The sequence below is a fragment of the Phoca vitulina genome, unplaced genomic scaffold (genome assembly GCF_004348235.1).
Source record: "Phoca vitulina isolate PV1807 unplaced genomic scaffold, GSC_HSeal_1.0 scaffold48, whole genome shotgun sequence".
NCBI lineage: Eukaryota > Metazoa > Chordata > Mammalia > Carnivora > Phocidae > Phoca > Phoca vitulina.
The window spans coordinates 5,194,836-5,213,784 of NW_022589751.1; the positions used below are offsets into that span (position 1 = coordinate 5,194,836).

At 39.5% G+C, this 18,949-nt stretch overlaps 1 protein-coding gene across 3 annotated transcripts in view; it reads left to right on the top strand.

The window, feature by feature from the left end:
* PCGF5 (polycomb group ring finger 5) overlaps nt 1-18,949 on the top strand; it is a 115,634-nt gene that overhangs the window by 58,805 nt on the left and 37,880 nt on the right. For all 3 annotated transcript variants that reach the window (XM_032432598.1, XM_032432600.1, XM_032432599.1), the window contains exons 3-5: nt 8,605-8,701; nt 17,197-17,252; nt 17,361-17,420. In XM_032432598.1, the coding sequence (XP_032288489.1) occupies nt 8,605-8,701; nt 17,197-17,252; nt 17,361-17,420 (213 nt within the window). The remainder of the gene's footprint in view (nt 1-8,604; nt 8,702-17,196; nt 17,253-17,360; nt 17,421-18,949) is intronic.

Below are 18,949 nucleotides of genomic sequence, written 5' to 3' on the forward strand. Positions count from 1 at the left end.
CAAGTCCCGGAATCAAGCCCCACATCGGGCTCCCAGCTCAGTGGGGAGCCTGCTTCTCCCTCTGCCTGCCACTCCCCCTGCTTGTGTGCTCTCGCTTTCTCTCTCTCTCTCAAATAAATAAATAAAATCCTTAAAAAAAAACTTCAAGATTTTTGGCCTCAGAAATTTGAAGGATAAAGATAATCATCAAATCATATAGGAAAAACTGAGGGTGGAAGATCAGGTAGTTAATTTTTGGAAAATGAATGTAAGCTGTGAGACATCCAAAGAGATAGCTAGTTGGGAGGTGGACATATGAGTCTGGAGTTTATGAGCATATAGTTTGTCAACAATGGAAGCACCAAGGGAATGAGTGTAAATAGAGAAGAAGGTGAAGGACTGACCCTGGGGCTTTAAGAAGGAGAGGAGTAGGCATGAGTTTGGAGGAAAACTGCATATCATGTCAAGGAGGAGGAGTCGACTAAATCAGCTGTGTTGAGTAGGATGGGACTGAGACTAGACCTCTAGGTTTAGCTACATGGAGGTCACAGATAATCTTGTGGAGCAGTTTCCATGGAGTGGTCAGGAGCGAAAGTCTGGATAGGTGTGAGAGGATGGAAATTTCTTAATTTCCTGGTTTTGATAATTATACTGTGATTATATATGTATTTAACCTTAATGAAGGTAAAGAAAGGGTGAAAAAATTGGGAAGAGAGGTGTTGGGGAGTGAGTGTATGTACCTCTGAAATGGAGTGATAGCTCACAAGGGAAGTAGGTAGGGTCAACAGAAGTTTTTTGGTTTTTGTTTTTTAAGGTAGAAACATAATATGTTTGAATGTTGATGGGAATCTCAGCAAAAGACAAATGTAAGTGAAAGGGGAGAAGCACTGGAGCAATGTTCTTGGATCATTGGGAGGGGATCTAGTGCACAGGCAGAGATTGGCTTTAGATAGGCACATGAATGTTTTGGAGATAGGCAAGAGCACAAAGTATACATGCTAGTAAGTAAATAGATGTGGTGGTATGAACTCTTTGTTTCAGTTTTTTTTTCTTTTTTTCCTTTTGCTTTCAGTAAAAAGGAAGTGAGGTCATCAGTGGAAAGTGAGGATGGGGAGGAAATGTTGGGGATTTGAGGAGAGGAGAAGGTATGAAGTATTAGCAAAGAGCATAATGGACTTGGGGCATTGAGTGTGACTGCCCAGCAGATGCGGCACCCAGTGGTGTTCATGGTCAAGAATTTAAGGTGAGAGACCAATCAGCATGGTGCATGTGTTTCTCCCAGTGTTCTGCTATAATCCTGTAGAAGCGGAGTATGTAGAGAGTTGGATTTAGCCAGAGTGTAATAGTTTAAATGAGCCAAGTTTGCTGAAATAAGAGACAGACAGAAGGGGTGAAATAGAAAACAGCAGAGCTATTCAAAAACATGTGTAAGGAAGTGATTATTTTGAATGATCACGAAATTTCTGTTGATAAGGAGGGGAATGAGGGCGGCCCTGCACTGACTGAGCTACCAGACTCTACCTTGACCTTGGAGTGGTACTTGACTCCTTAAACATGTCTGTGGAAGTGGGGTAACCTTTCCAGCCTTTCTGTGCCTTTTGGTCTCCTGGTCTATTTGGTCTAAGATCCCACTACCATGCTTAAATCCCAAGATTCTATCCTGACCCTCTTCAGAAAACTCTGCTTTGCTGCCTGTTCCTCTGTCCCGTAGAGACAATAATAAAGCATTCTACTCCAATAGAAAGGAATGCTGTCCTTAGTGTTCTCCATGAAATTGCAACTCATGTAAGCCTTTAAAAGAAATGTGCCATGTATAACATAAGAGAAATAAAGATATTTGTTAGTTCCTTAGGTAAGTAAAACCAGAAGACACTGTCTCATAGAAGCAAATTATAGCTATTCTGGAAGACTTTTATAAAAATGTCAGTTTCACACATTAAGAATATGTATCAAAAGCAGGAAACTGATGCCTCTTCTCTTTGCAGATGACCATGGTTTACTTATAGACTGTTAGCAGATAATAGATAAATGTTTCAAAGGCAAACTGTATCAAGTGAGTGCTATCAAGAAGGGCATATAAAGATAGTGATGTGCTTAAGGAAAGAAGAAAAAGCATGCTTCTGTGTTAACAGATAAAACTAACACATTCAGATGATTTTAACAAAGGAAGTCAGCATTTGATCATTTTCAATAAACAGGGCATTACTAATGAATGACTACACCAAGGACACGAAAGAAAAGAATATTGTTTTATTATCAGTGATAGCAGAATTAGTGCTCATGAAGAGAAATTTGTATAGATTACTTGTGTCATCAAAGCTGGGAAGCTAGCTCTCTGTAATACATAAGAGATGTGGGTGGACCATACACCCAAGATAGCAACAACAAATGGTCCTTGTACCTGTTGTGAAGAACCCCCTCCACCAAGAATTTGAAAATAAGGGTGTCTGGGTAGCTCATTCGGTTAAGCGTCTGACTCTTGATTTTGGCTCAGGTCATGATCTCTGGGTCACCAGATCACTCCCCGCCCTCTGGGCTCCAGGGTGGGTGTGGAGCCTGCTTAAGATTCTCTCTCCCTCTCCCCCTCCTCTCTCTCTCTCCCCCCTCTTACTCTCCCCTCCCTCTTTGTCTCTCTCCCTCTTTCTCTATCTCCCGCTCTCTAAAAAAAAAGAATTTGAAAATAAGAAAGTAGGATAGATACCCCTTGTAGTTAAACTATGAAATCAACAGATGATCATACTTCAGAGGAGGTATGTGCAAAGTGATCAGGAAGAGACAGAACATGGTAAGGCCTAGACCAGTGGGACTATGCTGGGAATTATATTAAACATAGAAGTTAAGGAAGGAATGTATAATGGAGACATGTTGGTTAATCTTGGACCCTCCACCCCAGAAAAAGAAATACCACACATGTAGAGATCAGCAGTTTCCATTCAGGCGAAGGAGTGTGTCATAAATATCATACTTGAATTGCAAGACTATCTCTAGGGTGGACATGGCTGCAGAGGATTAATACCAATACATGATAGACATTTCAAGTTCCATTAGGAAGATCATCTGTTATTTAAGATGGACAGATGAAACTAATCATAGTCTGATGCCATTCAATATTCAGTTACTCCGATTATCCCCCTTAATTGTTTCATGCTCATGCAGTGATCTAATATATAGTGATAGCTCACATGTACTGGATATTTACAAGTTCTCCAACACTCATTTATACATTTTACATATATTATCTCATTTAATCTTCACAAGAATCCTGGGAGATAGGAACCTTTGCTATCTCCCTTGTACATAAAAACATAAAGTAAGTGATTTGCCTAATGAGAGAACTGGAATTCAGATCCAGGCAGTCTGCTTCAAGATTATTTTTATCTAGAACAACTTTGCTGTACTACCTGGCTTCTCACGTAAATCTGCATTATAAGGAAAGAGTACATTAATCCCATATTCTTGTCTTCCTTTTTTCTTTTTTTAAGATTTTATTTATTTATTTGTCCGAGAGAGAGAGAGCGCACAAGCAGGGGGAGCAGCAGAGGGAGAAGCAGGCTCCCCGCTGAGCAGGGAGCCCGATGTGGGACTCCATCCCAGGACCCTGGGATCATGATCTGAGCCGAAGGCAGACGCTTAACTGACTGAGCCACCCAGGCATCCCAATCCCATATTCCTTTGAATATGTTTTATCCTGTGACAGTACTATTTCCTAATGGTGAATAATAAAGTGACTTCTGACTGAATCCTTGGTCAGGATTTCCCAGTTCTTTTTTGGCTGCCTCAGTGAGAGAGCTTTGCAAAGTTAGAATCCTGGTGCTAATCTCCCAGAGATTCAGATTTAATTGGTCTCGGATGTGGTTCACGAACCTGTTTTTTTAAAAAAATCTCACTGGTGATTGTGGTGATTTGAGAACCACTGCTTTTTTAAAAAACATTTTTATTGAGGAATAATTGACATACAATATTGTATTAGTCTTAGGTATATAACATAGTGATTTGATGTTTAGAAATGCTACGAAATGGTCACCACAATAAGCCTAGTTACCATCTGTCACCGTATAAAGTTGTTACAGTAATATTGATTATATTCCTTATGCTATACATTACATCCCATGTCTTACTTATTTTATAACTGGAAGATCGTACCTCTTAATCCCCTTCATCTATTTCATTCATTCCCCCCCCCCCCACCTTCTTCCCCTCTGGCAACATCAGTTTGTTTCTCTACCTATGAATCTGTTTCTGTTTTGTTTGTTCCTTTTTATTTTTCTTTTTAGATTCCACATATAAGTGAAGTCATTTGGTATTTGTTTTTCTCTAACTTATTTCACTCATCCTGTAGGTCCATCCATGTTGTTGTAAAGAGCAAGATTTCATTCTTTTTTATGACTGGGTAATATTTTATTTTATATCTATACACCCCGAAAAAGAACCACTGCTTTAGGTGACAAATGACTCTTACTGTATTAATTTGTACAACAATCTAGTTCAATATGTAAGAAATGGTCAAAGGAAAGATTCGGTCTTAGTAAGCTTTAGGCAGAAGTTTAATGCTGTTTGTGATGGGCTAAATATAAACATCAGTTAAAAATATGAAATCTTAATGCAGGGACCAAGTGTTATTGACATTAAGATGTGTTGCATTAGGCCTGGAGCTGCACAGCTTGAGGATGTATATCGCCTCTGCTACACAGCTGCCCAGCTGTGGGCCGCCTGCTCAGGCTCTCCAGTACTGCATTTCTCATTTGCCAAAGGGGGTGGTAAAAGTCCATCCTATAATCCACACAAAGCCTTGAGCCCAGAGCCTGCTATTTGGTTAGTGTTCAGTAAATGTTAGCACTTGTTGCTATTTAGGTGTTTTTCCAACTAGGGATATCTTTGGTGAGCCGAACTCCCTTCCTGACTCAGGTATTTCTTGTGGCTACAGCACCTGTCTGTAGTAGCTGGTGAGAGTGAAAACTGTAGTTGGTCTTCATACACAGTCTTAACCACAAGCGGGGACTTTTTCAACATCTTTCTTTTCTTTTTTTTTTTTTTTTTTAAAGATTTTATTTTTATTTATTTATCTGACAGAGAGAGAGAGAGAACAAGTAGGCAGAGAGACAGGCAGAGGGAGAGGGAGAAGCAGGCTCCCCGCTGAGCAGGGAGCCCGATGCGGGGCTCGATCCCAGGACCCTGGGATCATGACCTGAGCCGAAGGCAGACGCTTAACCGGCTAAGCCACCCAGGCGCCCCTCAACATCTTTCTTGGACCAGTTGAATTAACCAGTACAGCTGTTGAGCAGTTAGAAAGCTTTGTATTAAATCTTTAAGATATTTTAAAAATTAGTTTTCCAGCTAGTACAAACAAAATTATAAACTAAGAATCAAAGGTCAGTTTTGTAATGATGGGTTTTTTAAGCATCTAAGGGAAAGCAAATCCTCCTTTTACTTTTTTCAGTTTCACTGAAATTCTGGTCTGGATTTTCTCAGGTTCTAATTCATATTAGGTTGTGCTTTATTTAACAGCTTTTAAAAGCATGTGGAAAATGTATTTTCTACAGTTATTTTTTTAAAGGAATAAATAAGCTGCTTAAGGGGGTTATTTTGTGCAAAATATTTAGCTTAAAAGGAGATCTAATTCTACAAACAGACATTTTTCAGGTTCCCAAATTAAGGGATAAGGCATTCTTTTTCTACATATTATAGGCCTATAGAAATAAAATTAGAAGAAAATGTGTCACATAGGCATGTGTTAGTTAAGAAAATGGGCTCTTGATTCAAACCCTGGCTTTTCTTACTTACTCGGTGATTTTTGGCAAATTACTAAAGTTCTCAGTTTCTTCAGCCGTTAAGAGGCCTAATAATATTACCTAATAGGGCTTTAATGAGGGTTAAATTATTAAATAGTGTTGAATTAAATAAATGAAGCATTTAGGGTGGTGCCTGATACAGTTGGTATTTTTATATAACATTCTTTTCCTTTGTAAAGTTAAAAATCTTTAAAATTTGACATAAAATTTGTGATTTCATATCAGAAAACCTGGATTCAAGTCTCTGTGCTGCCATTCATCAGAGTAGGCAGGTAACCTAGCCTGTGGAAACCTCTTCTTCATATTCAAAAGTAGAATAAAGTACTGTATCTCAGATGTTGCTGTGAAAAATAAATTCACCCCCCAATGGGGCTTTCTGCATCCCTCTAAAACAGCACTCGTTCAGTGGAAGTAAAATGTGAGCAACTAGTGTAGTTTTAAATTTTCTGGTAGCCACATTTTAAAACAAGAAACAAATGAAATTAATTTTAATATATTTTATTTTATTCAGTACGTTTAAAATATCATAACATGTGATTAATATAAAATTGATGAGATTACTTTTTTCATGCTGAGTCTTTGAATTCTGATGTCCAGTTTACACTGAAAGCACATCCCAACTTGAACTAGCAGTATTTCCAGTGCTCAGCCACATGGGGCTAGTGGCTGCCATATTGGACAGTCCAGATCTAGATGCTGATGAAGATTCCTCATCAGCATCCTTGGGCACTGGTGCTGCCTTCACCGTAAGCAGTGAACACAGCCTTATTCTTGAAATTGTATGCATGTCTGGATGGATGAGCCTTATATTTCTTCCGTTAGCAACCTAGATTAGTATCTTAGGCCCTGGGAAGAGAGGCTTCTTCCCTTAGTCTTTTGGCTGACCTGGATGAGGACTTGCTCTGGGCATGTCACGTGCCTCTATTTGGGCCAAGGCTGGTAGACAGCCAGGAATTCCTGAACCCTTTGAGTATGATAAACCTTTTGAACCACAAGGATCAGAGCTCCAGGGTCAGATCAGAGATTCAGGATAGGATCAGGCTTTGTAATACTCTTCATTCTTGCGTCTTATCTGTCCTTTTTGCCTTCTTTCCCAAATTTCAGAGACTTATCTAGTGTCCCGGGAAAAGAGCAAATACCAGCAATCTTTTAAAAGAATTCAGCTTCTCTGTTCTCCACTTCAGTATAGCTTACCAAAAAAGTCCTCCCTTCCCAAACATTGACTTTTTAAAAGACATGAAGAACCTTTTTGGGGCCAAGAGATTTGGAAGACAGAGGAAGTATTCATATCTAAGCCCTTTAATTTTTAAGGTTTTCTGATACTGTCTTTCATCCAAATTTGAGAATTTTAATGAAGGGCTATTGTCCTTAAAGCTGTATGTAATGGTAAAAAGAGGTAGAGAAAATGGGATTCGGGTGTTCTTAGCCAACAAAAAAAATCTGCTCACATGTCATCTCAGAAAGTCCTCCCGTGGCCACTCTAAAACGGCTGCTGGTGCTTAATACTCTATCTACCTTTTGTTTGCTTGTTTGTAAATATCACGTGTTACTAACTAAAATTCTTTGTTTGCCTTTCCAAATAGAGTGTAAGCTCCATAAAGGTATGGACTTTGTTTTGTTTATCTCTACATCCCCAACTCTTAGTACAGTGCATGGCCTTCAGTGTCTGTTGAATCTATGAGTACATGAAAGGAAATACCAAGATACCATTCTGTATATATACTAATGACTTTAAAATTAGATACCTAGTAGAATTCTTCCCTGACCGTTGTTGCTCTGACCAGCGTATGGGATATGCTTGAATTTTCAGACCTAATCTCAGAAGAATCCTAGTGTTTACTTTTGATCAATTGTTTAGATAAACCTTTACTTCTTTTAGGTAGTGTGGGGCATGAGGAGGGGGAAAAGAGATAATTTACAGTGGAATTGAAAAGGAGTTGGAGGAGCTGATCTGTAGCAGGTGAAAATTTCAGAATATACAGAGTAATAAAATGGGGGGTATTGGGATAGGGAATTAGATCAAAAAATTTTTATAGTTCAGGTGCTGTAAATATGTTTAAGGTTTAGGGCAAGACAGTTGACATAGTAGGTAATAAAAACTTAGGGAAAAGGTGAGAGAGATTCATAGCCAGAAAGATTCGTACTATTAGAGGAAGTGTAGGCTCTATGGGCTAGTAGCCAAAAATCCACAAATCATATTTCTATTGTCTTTGTTCAGAATATTTACTTAAAATCTTACTTATCCCTGTCAGTTTCTCAGTTGTCGTTCTACTTTTCCTCTCATGCCTTTGTACCAACTTGATGCCACTACCCATGCTTCATGCTCCATGGAATTATGAGCACAGACTCATCATGCTCTGCAAAGGCCAGAAGTTCCATTGTAACCCCCTGTTTGTCCCAGGAGCACCCTGCCAAAAGAAAGTAATCCAAACATGTTGAAAACTCTCCAGTTTTATTAAGAACTATTTATGTTGCATTCAAAAGAAGTCACTGCAGACTTACTAGTTTATACCTTTCTTTGTCCTTCTTTAAATGAGAAGAACTACTGTTTTATGTAAACACACCAGATTTTCCATAGTAATATGAATAAGTTATTTGGTTTATGGATATATTTAAGAAAGCAATCAGCAGAGTAGTATATACTTTTTATATAGTTGACTATAAGCTTCGTTTCAGTTTTGTTTTTTTTTTTACAGTGTTAGAATTTTAAGTTTTATAAAGTTTGGTTAAAGAATAGTATTCTGCCTGTAATAGGCAATTCTGAAGGACTGTTTCTGATTACATTTAGTTTAAGTTCAAATGATGCATTTTAATCTAATATCTTCTTTCTTCTTAGTCTGTAAGACTTGTATTGTCCAGCACTTTGAAGATAGCAATGACTGTCCAAGGTGTGGCAACCAAGTGCATGAGACAAATCCATTAGAAATGTTGAGGTAAGTAAATATACTTTATAATGAACTCTTTTTTTTTTTAAAAGATTTTAATCATTTACTTGAGAGAGAGAGAGAGAGAACAAGATGGGGGAGGGTCAGAGGGAGAAGCAGACTCCCCGCTGAGCAGGGAGCCTGATGTGGGGCTGGATCCCGGGCTCTGGGATCATGACCTGAGCCGAAGGCAGCCGCTTAACCTAGGCACCCAAATTATATGAACTCTTAATATGTTTTATTATGCATCATAATATTTGTTAGCACCTTGAATCAGTTGATACAGGTTTTATGAATTTTTTAATTTTCATTTTAAGCATTTTGTTTCATTTTAAAGCATTTTATTAAGAGGAATTTAAAAATAAGTCTGTATATATTAAACATTAAATATTTAAGAAATATATTTCCAAATTGTTAAAACTATAACTTTATCTCAGAGCTACTTTAGTTGTAGTTATTTTTGGTATTTTAATATTCCACACATACTTTTATTGAGCAACACGATAGTAGAAAGAGGGCAGACCTAATGTGAGAGACCTAACAATAGTACCTTGGTACTATTAATTTTTTAGTTATATCAAAAAAATATGTAAACATTTATGTAAAACCTAAAGAATTTTTTTTAAATGACTACCATTCACTTAAGTATAATTCTGTATTTTTAAAGCTGGAAGTAGTCTATAAGATCCTAATCTAAACCCTTTTTTCCCATATTAGGAAACTGAAACTTAGAGAAGTGACTCAGCTTTTCCTAGGGCTTCAACCAAACACACACGTCGTTTCGCAGCTACAAGCCCCCTTACCACTAAACCCATTTTCTTCCTACTTTTCCTGCCATAGCTTCACCACAGATCAACTGCGTGATCTTAGGGGAGTACACATCTGAAAACAGAGCTAGATATTCTCTACATAGCCCCTGTATAACCCTCGTAATCTGTGTGATGTTCGCCATCATTCTATAAATCTGGATTTGCAAGTCTTACATTTCAGACTTTTAAAATAATTTTAGTGCCTGTCATTGGAGTAATTTATCTGTAGGTAAATGTCAAGCCCAGTGGTTTTCAAAGTATAGTCCCCAAACCATTAGTATCTTGTTAGAAATGACAATTCTCAACCCCGCCTCAGGCCTGCTGATTCAGAAACTCGAGCGTAGAGCCCATCTTAGTTATTAGCAAGCCTTCCAGGTGTTTCTGATACAAGTGAACATTTGAGAACCACTCTTCTCCTGTACTCTGTAGTCCTGATCAGTGCTTCTCAACCACTGGTGATTTTGCTCTACCCCCACCCCCACCCCCGGTGTGCTTTTAGCAACATCTGGAGACGTTTTTGATTGTCAGGTCTGGGTGAGTGCTGCTGGTGTCTAGTAGGTAAAGGCTAGGGATGCTGCACACCACTGAGCATCCTGTGATTCACAGGACAGCCTCCTCCCACACCAGAGAGCCAGCCCCAAATGTCAGCAGTATGGAGGTCAAGAAACCCTGATTTAAGTCACTCAGAGACGAACAGGGCAAACTCTTCCAAAAGTTTTTTCCAGATGCTTTTATTAAAAACTATACCAAACAATAATTACTACCTACTGCATTTTAAAGTGCTGTGTTGGAAGAAAAATTAACTTTTGGTTTTGACTATTAGATACCTGAAGGGATAATCAAATGTAATCCCTTGGCTAAAGTATGTCACATTTTTTTAACTTTTTACTTGGAAATAATTTAAAACTCACAAAAAGTTCCCAAAATACAAGAAACACTTGTATTCTCTTTACCCAGATTAGTTTATTGTTAACATTTTATCTCTTTTGCTTTATCATGTGCATACCTGTCTGCTCTGTTTTTTCTGAACCATTTGAGAGTAAGTTACACACCTCATGGCCCCTTATCCCTAACTACTTTAGTGTGTATTTCTTATAGAGATATTATCTTACATAACTACAGTGTGATTACATTGGTATAATATTTTAATCTATCCTCCATATTCCAGTTTTGTCAGTTTATCTAATGATAACCTTTATAGAGTTTTTTTTCTCCTATCCCACTAAAATTATTCTACAAAGGAATAACCTTTAAAGACAAACTCACAGAGATGATAAGAACAAGAACTCAGTATTCTTGGCACCTGGGGATAACTCCTAGAATACCATGGGTTCTCAGGAAAGACTTGCAGAAAAGATGAGAAGTAATGGGAGCAAGAATGGGAATTGGAAAGCAGACTGATGGAGGTGATAGTCGAGCAGACCCAGGAGGTGGCTGACAGAAGAGCTTCACCAACAGGTCCCCCAGCAGGCTTTCTCTCACATGCAACCCTAGTTAAAGGGGTGGTGTGGGGTCTAGGGGTGCCTTAGCAAATTCTGATTTATGTCTGAGGCTGGACATATTGCTGCCAGAACATAAACAGATTTTGTTAGCAAAAAATAAGGGGAACGAAGGCTTTTTCAGTAGGTAACATTGTGTCTAATACACAGGTATCAACAGATTTTCCTCCTACATACTTTCTCAGGAGGCTACTGGAGGATGTCCTGGAGCCTAAACCAAGGAGGAAGGGACTAACATGGGAGAGAGATGGTGGAGGACAGGAGTTGTGCAGCAGGCCCGGCAAACAGTCTGTGTCAGTGCTGTTCAGTCTCATAGCCATTAGCCTCATGTGGCTGTGGAAGACTTGTGATGTTGCTAGTATACCTGAGGAATGGAACCTTAAATTTTATTTAATTTAAATGAAACCCTGAAACAGTATGAATACCTTTACATTAAATAGAACCTTACTGTTAAGTAAATTAAAATTACTAAACAAATGCATTGTTAAATGTTTAATGCATAAACATTAGAATTTTACACAAAACATGTAAAAGACTTTTGTTAATGTGCCCACTAGAAAATTTAAAATTACATATTTGACTCACATTTCTACTAGACATCGCTGATATAGATGGTAGAAGGAGGATGGAAAACGCTATGAGGGATCATTCATTCAGAGATTTACTAAATGCCTGCTGTGTTCAGGCATCATACTAGGTGCTTGAGTGGACAAGATAGAACAAGATTTTTGCCCTTGTAGGGTTAATATTTTTGTGGGGAGAGATAGACAACAAACTGTATAATAAATAGATGGTACATTACAAAGTAACAAAGGGGAAAAAGGAGAAGGTGCTGGTGAGGAGGAGTGTGAAGGGAGGGGCAGATTGCAATTTCAAATGAAATGGTGAGGATAGGCCTCACTGGGAAGGTAAGCTTTGAGCAAAGAATTAATGGCCATGAGGTAGTTAGCCATATATAAATCTAGGGAAAGCATGCCTGTTCCAGATAAAGGGAGGAACCAATGCAAAGGAACTAAGTCAAGGGTGCACCTGAAACTTGTTCGAGAAACATCAAGGAGACCAGTGAGTGAGGGAGAGAATAGTGGGAGATGAGGGCAGAGACATAATGGGAGTCATGTAGGCCACTGTAAAAATGTTATCTTTTACTCTGAGTGAAATGGGGAACCACTGCAAGGTTTTGGTTAGAGGATGGACATGACCTGGCTTAAGAGGATCATTTTGAGGACCATGTTGAGAATATAGTGTACATCGCAAGACAAAGGTAGAAGCAGGGAGAGCAGCTAGAAGGTAATCCAGGTAAGGGATGGTAGCCACAGAGGGCGCAAGAGATGGTTATATCCTAGATAGAGTTTGAAGGAAGATCCAGCAAGATTTGCTGGTGGATTGGATATAGTAGAGTCTGAGAGAAAGAGTAGACCCTGACCTGAGATTCCTGACTGAGCAACTGGAATAATGGAGTTGTCATTAACTGAGACAGGGAAGACTAAGGATGGAACAGCTTTGGGGAAGGGGTAGATTGGGAGTTTGGTTTTGTACATGTTGAGTCTGTTAATCATTTCACAGGAGAGAGAAAGTTGGCAGGTGGATATACAAGTCTGTGGTTCAAGGGAGAGGTCTGGCTGGAGATAAATATTTGGTAGTATTCAGCATATAGAAGGTATTTAAACTGTGAGACACGGGATGAGATCCCTTGAGGGAGTACAGAGAGAGAATAGAGGACCAAGGATTGTGCCTTGGAGCATTCCCACGTTGAGAGCTCAGAGTGAGGAGAAGGAACCAGCAAAGGAAGCTGAAAAGGCTCAGTCAGTGAAATAGAAGGAAAATCCAGGAGTGTGGTTTGGAAGCCAAGTACAGAATGTGTATCAAAAAAAGAGAGTGATCAACTGTGTCAGATATTGTTCCTGGAGTCAAGTAAAGTGAAGATAATTGATGGTTGGATTTACCAAGATGAAGGTCATCAGCCTTGACAAGAGCACTTCAGTAGAATCATGAGGCAAAAACCCAATTGGATTGTTTCAAGAGGGAAAGGGAGAAAGAATAATTAGAAACAGTGAGTATAGACAACTCCTTCAAAGTTTTGCCACAAATGGAAGCAAAGAAATGGGATAGTAGCTGTTAGGGGAAATACAGTCAAGAAGGTTTCTGTTGTATTTGATACAAGCCAAAAAAAATGGCGTGTTTGAAGGGAATGGTCCAGTAGAGAACAGAAGGTTAGTAATGTAGGAGAGTGGAGTGGAGGGGGGATTGGTGAAACAATGTTCTTGGTAGATGAGAGGGAATGGAATCTCATAGAGTGAGAGAGGAGACTGGCTTTATATAGGAGCACTGACATCATCTGTAGCAACAGGCAGGGGGCAGAGTATATGTCGGTGCATGCGCTGTAGGCACATATGGTGGTCAGAGTCTGTGGAAGTTCTTCGTTGAGGAGAAAATGTTTATCAGCCAAGAGTAAGGATTGAAAGAGGGGATGTAATGGTTTGAGGAGAGAAAAAATTGTGCTATCCAGGAATGTGAGAGAATAAATTGACTGGAGAAGTATAGTAGGATTCCTAGCAACTTTAAAGGCACATCGGGGTTGTAGTTAGGAATTTGTAGGGGTGTGGTTGTGTTTTTTCTAGCCATGGACGCAGGTTAATGAAGAATTGGATTTAGGGCGCCTGGGTGGCTCAGTTGGTTAAGCGACTGCCTTCGGCTCAGGTCATGATCCTGGAGTCCCGGGATCGAGTCCCACATCGGGCTCCCTGCTCGGCGGGGGGTCTGCTTCTCCCTCTGCCCTCTTCCCTCTCGTGCTCTCTGTCTCTCATTCTCTCTCTCTCTCAAATAAATAAATAAAATCTTTAAAAAAAAAAAAAAGAATTGGATTTAGCCAGTTTTGTGGTTGTAGCAAATAATTTTGAGCAAGTGAGAGAGGGACAAACAAGGGAATTGAAGGTACGTTGCAAGGGTGGGGTTTTAATGACTGACCTTGGAGTAAATCCGTCCTAAACTGGATAGAAGGAGAGGACGTCAGTTTGGTGAGGAATGCCTCAGAGGAACAGAAATGAACCTGGTCAATTCCTGATCTGTTTGAGAACAGTGAGAACAAATTCTTTTAAAGAATTTGGGAATAGGTACATAGAAAATGAAGAAAAGGAAGCAATCACTAACACTAGAGAAAGAAAAAAGTTGAATGAGGGGATGTCTATAATCAGAGTACACTATAAATATTTACATAATTATAACCATGTAAACACCTCTTATTAAACCAAAAAATGATAATAAAAGTATATCAGGAAGATGAGAGTATAGTATACATTGGGAAGAAAGAGGGCTGGCAAGATGATATCAGAGAACCAAATCTTTATTTTCCATAAAAGGAAGTCCAAAGAATCTAGACAGGAGAAAAGGCATGGCTACCAGAAGAAACAGGTTGGATTTGAAAGTGGCTGCCTCTGGGGTTGTAAGAATTAGGAATGGGGAAGGTGGGGCATGAAAATGTTGTATTTTAATAAAAGTTTTGTGGGGAAGTTTGATCTGTAAATGTGTGTGTGTGTGTATTACTCTGATAAAAAAATATTAAAAATACTTCTCTTAAGTACTACTATTAAATAGTCTGGGGGAAAACTTTGTGAATGAGTCAGTATTTGAATTAAGTCTTGAAGAATAAGGTAACATTGATAGGGTTGGAGAGCAAGAAAAGAGTATATGAGCCAGGATGAAGAGCATGAGGGAGAAAAACAGATTGGAAGTGACAAGGCATTCTTAGGGATAATTGAATAAGGCAGTTGGCTAGAGAAGAAAGACAACAATACCAGTTACAGTTTTAGGTTGGACTCAAGTTATATAAACACTCAAAGCCAGGTGGTGGGAAGAAATTAGTTACTGAGCAGGCAGATAGTGATCAAATTAGTGCTTAAGGAAGATGCACTATGAGCATGTCAACTTAAAGGGAGGGAGCTCTGTACTGTCCTGTCAGTAGGGTGGCAGTTGGTGGAGTGGAAGCATGGAGGTGTGGGAAGACAAGGTGGGAGAAACATGGAGAAGGTGTGGTCAGTGGGGCTGGGTGAGTAAATGTGTGAATTGAGAGGGGGGTGGGGGAAGGCTCAGATAATTCTTGCATTTTGAGTCTGTTTGGGAGAGATGGTATCATTTCTAAGTTTGATTTTTTAAAAAGTAAGACACTGAGAGAGGTATTCAGTATTTTGTTGAAGGATAGATGAGACAGTCTTGACAGTGATGAGCAAAAGGAGGTGCTTGAGATCTTCAGTATCGGTTAGAAACACAGAACTTGAGCTCAGCAGAGAGGTGTAATGTATATGTACGTGTGTGTACACCTGTAATCTGCCTGTATGTTAGTCTTCAAGCCATAAACGTGGATGTGGTCATCCGGGCAGGGCACCCTGTAGAAGAGGTCAGAGAGTGCAGAGTGCACAGCAATGGGGAACACTCAAATTTTGAGGTAGTTGGAAAAAGAAAATTACTTTAGGGACAAAGAAAAGTAGACAGAAAACCAGGAAAGGGAATTTTCAAGGGGCAGTGTTAGACAACAATGTCAAACTGCTATAGAGCAATATAGGAGAAAAATTACTTTTAAAAATCATCTACAGGGCGCCTGGGTGGCTCAGTCGTTAAGCGTCTGCCTACGGCTCAGGTCATGATCCCAGGGTCCTGGGATCGAGCCCCACATCGGGCTCCCTGCTCAGCTGGAAGCCTGCTTCTCCCTCTCCCACTCCCCCTGCTTGTGTTCGCTCTCTCTCTGTGTCTCTCTCTATCAAATAAATAAATTAATTTAAAAAAAATCATCTACAATTTTTAAACTGTAATTCTAAAACAAGAATTTAAACCTATTCAGTGTGGAAGTTACAATCATTTCAGTAGAGTAAAAGAAGCAAAGCCCAGAGTGTGTGGCAGAAATAATGTCGATCATGCTTTCAGACTTTTCTAGTTGGAAGAAAAGATTGAGAAGCTGCTAACAGCTTGAAAAGACAATAGGTTCAGCAAAGGTTTTGGGGGTTTTTAGATGTGAGAAAGTTGTACGTGTTTGTATTCGAGAAGAGTAATGCTGCTGAGCCCGGTGAGGGGGATGGGGAGAGAAAAGGGCTGTGGGAGCAGGAGGGGAGACTGAAGGACGAGCCACGGAAAGGTGGCGTTTCACTCCTCCATGGCCGGAAAAGGAAACGGGGGGGGGGGGGGGGGGGGGAATGTAAATCAATATTTACATTTCTTATCTCGGAAGATAGAATGATTGAAAGGTCTAAATTGGGGGCGCCTGGGTGGCTCAGTTGTTAAGCATCTGCCTTTGGCTCAGGTCATGATCCTAGGGTCCTGGGATCGAGCCCCACATCAAGCCCCACATCGAGCCCCACATCGAGCCCCGCATCGGGCTCCCTCGGGGGCAAGCCTGCTTCTCCCTCTCCCACTCCCGCTGCTTGTGTTCCTGCTCTCGCTATCTCTGTTTCTGTCAAATAAATAAAATCTTTAAAAAAAAAAAAAAAAAGGTCTAAACTGCTCAGAAGAAAGGAATGGCCATTATTTCCTTTACAGGATAGAGCCAGAGTGATGGTAGAGAGTTTGAGAGCAGGTGTATCAGCTATTGCTGCATAACAAACCAGCCCTAAATTTCATGTTTAAAACAGTAATAAAAGTGTTTATTATTCCTCACACGTCTGTGTGGTTCACAGCTTGGCTGGGCTCACTCAGGAGACCCCAGTGAATGAATGAGTCTAAGGTGGCCTCAGCAGGGCAGCCTGGCACGTCCATGGCGTCCCATCCTCCAGACTCGTCCTCAGGGTGACAGGATTCTAGGAGCGAGTGCACAGAATTGTGGGAGGCCTCTTAAGGCTTTGGCTCTGAGCAAAGCATGGTGTCACCTGTGCCACATTCTGTTGGCCTAATCACGTTTCAAGGCTAGCCCGTGTATATTCTCGAGGTGAGGAAATAGATGCCATCCTTTAATTGAGGGAGGAATTTCAAAGTCCTGTTCAAAGAGCAGAGATGTAGAGAGAGCTGGGGACTGGGACCATTTTTGTAATCAATCTGCCCCGCAGCAAAGGCTAGAAATGGGTACGCTCTGCATGCGGAGTTTGGTGTAGTAGATGTGCTAAAATTGTCTACGTCCTGTATTTTGTAATACATGTAAGATACATTCTCTAACTGCTTGAATAGTGGATTTTGGTATCTTCATTGTTAGTATATTCTCTTTTTTCCCCTTTGGAAGGTTGGATAATACATTAGAGGAAATTATATTTAAGCTGGTCCCTGGACTACGAGAACGTAAGTTGCTTTTTGGCTTCTTGCAGATTTTTGTGGTCTATGAAGTCAACATTTCTATTAAAGATTTCATGATTATTTCTATTATATTTCTTTTTTCTTTTAAATTAGAGGAACTTGAGCGTGAATCTGAATTTTGGAAGAAAAATAAGCCTCAAGAAAATGGACAAGGTGACTTTTATGTCTGTATCTGATACAATCTCTCAAAGTGGCTAGCTTTTTGTAGCTTTGGTGAAGTAATCTCTCTTCAAGCTCAGATTTCTCAAGTACAAAGTTCATGTAGCCCTTCATTTACATTATGATCCTTTTGTATAAAACCATGAGATATTATATACGTGTGTGTAAATCTGGAGTCAACACCGATGAAGGCAATTGGAAGTAGAGAAAATTGGACTTTGGGAAGAGAAAAAGGAGATAAAACTGGAAACTGATGACTGATTATAGCAGTATTTGCTGGAGAGCTAAAGGAAACTGAAGAAATAGCCATAGTCTGCATCTAAACACTGAGGGGTTTTCTGTTTTATCTTATTTTGTATGTTTGTTTTATTGGGGAAGGAGCCAAGATGTCGCTGAGTGCCAGATCAGGGGATCTGTCTATGCTCTGATAATGTGGAATTACATGTTTATAGGTGGAACTCAGATGATACAAATTTATATATCCTGAGATATGAAAAATACTTCCAGTTGCTTATGGGAATTTTCCCCATCACTTACACAGAGTGTCCACATTTCTCTTCTGGGTCCCAGGAGACTCTGCCATCAGTAGTTTTTAATAATAATCTCAGCAAAGTGACAAACATTACTGGGCAGAGAAAAGGTTTTTTAGTATGTATAATTCACACAACGGGAAAAAAAAAGCATAACATACCTGAAATTAAAAGGAATAGTATGCTTTTCCCACTGTTATTTAATATGAGATTTATTTCAGGATAGCCTAAATACCATTGAAATCTTTTAATGATGTATGCGTGTTTTTATAGGCTCATTGTGAGCTTAAGATCATAGGATTATCAGTTACATACCATTAAGATAGGTGAGGAAGTCCTGTCTTTCTCATTTCATCTGTATTTTATTAGTTCAACTTAACTGTTCAAGGCTGGCTTCCAATAGCAGGGGAGGTTTGAGAATAGTTTCAATTACTGGAATAAGGTAGGTAGGGATTATTTTTTATCTGTAACAACAAAATGAGCAAAGAAGCCCAAGCTTGACCAAAAAATGACTCCACTAAAGTATAAATAATATAAAGTTGACTAAATGTTCAAATTTTTGACTATCTTGAACACGAAACCAAGGGATTGTCATCATAAGGTATATAGTAGGTTTAGTCCAGGACTCAGTGTATCTTATAGACTCATGAAGGACCACAGCCTACTTTGTGTGTATCTCCCTTTACCCATATTTCTCCCTTTTTAAAGTATTTTATAATGTTTTGTCTTGAGTTTGGGTAGAGAATGTGAATCTTTTCTTGGTGCTGGGAGTTTGGTTCATAAAAGGCAGCTCCTGTCTATGTGGATTCCACATAAATAGATAGAAGAATGAATGCAGAAGAAAGAGAACCCACCTGCCCTTTATGATACAACTGTATTGCTTTTATTAGGCAGTAAAGAGGGGCTAACCTGTTATTTTTTTTCCTGGGATTTTCTATACCTTTCCCTGAATCTCTGCTTCACCCCAAGTTTGGATACCTCTCTTATAGGTGC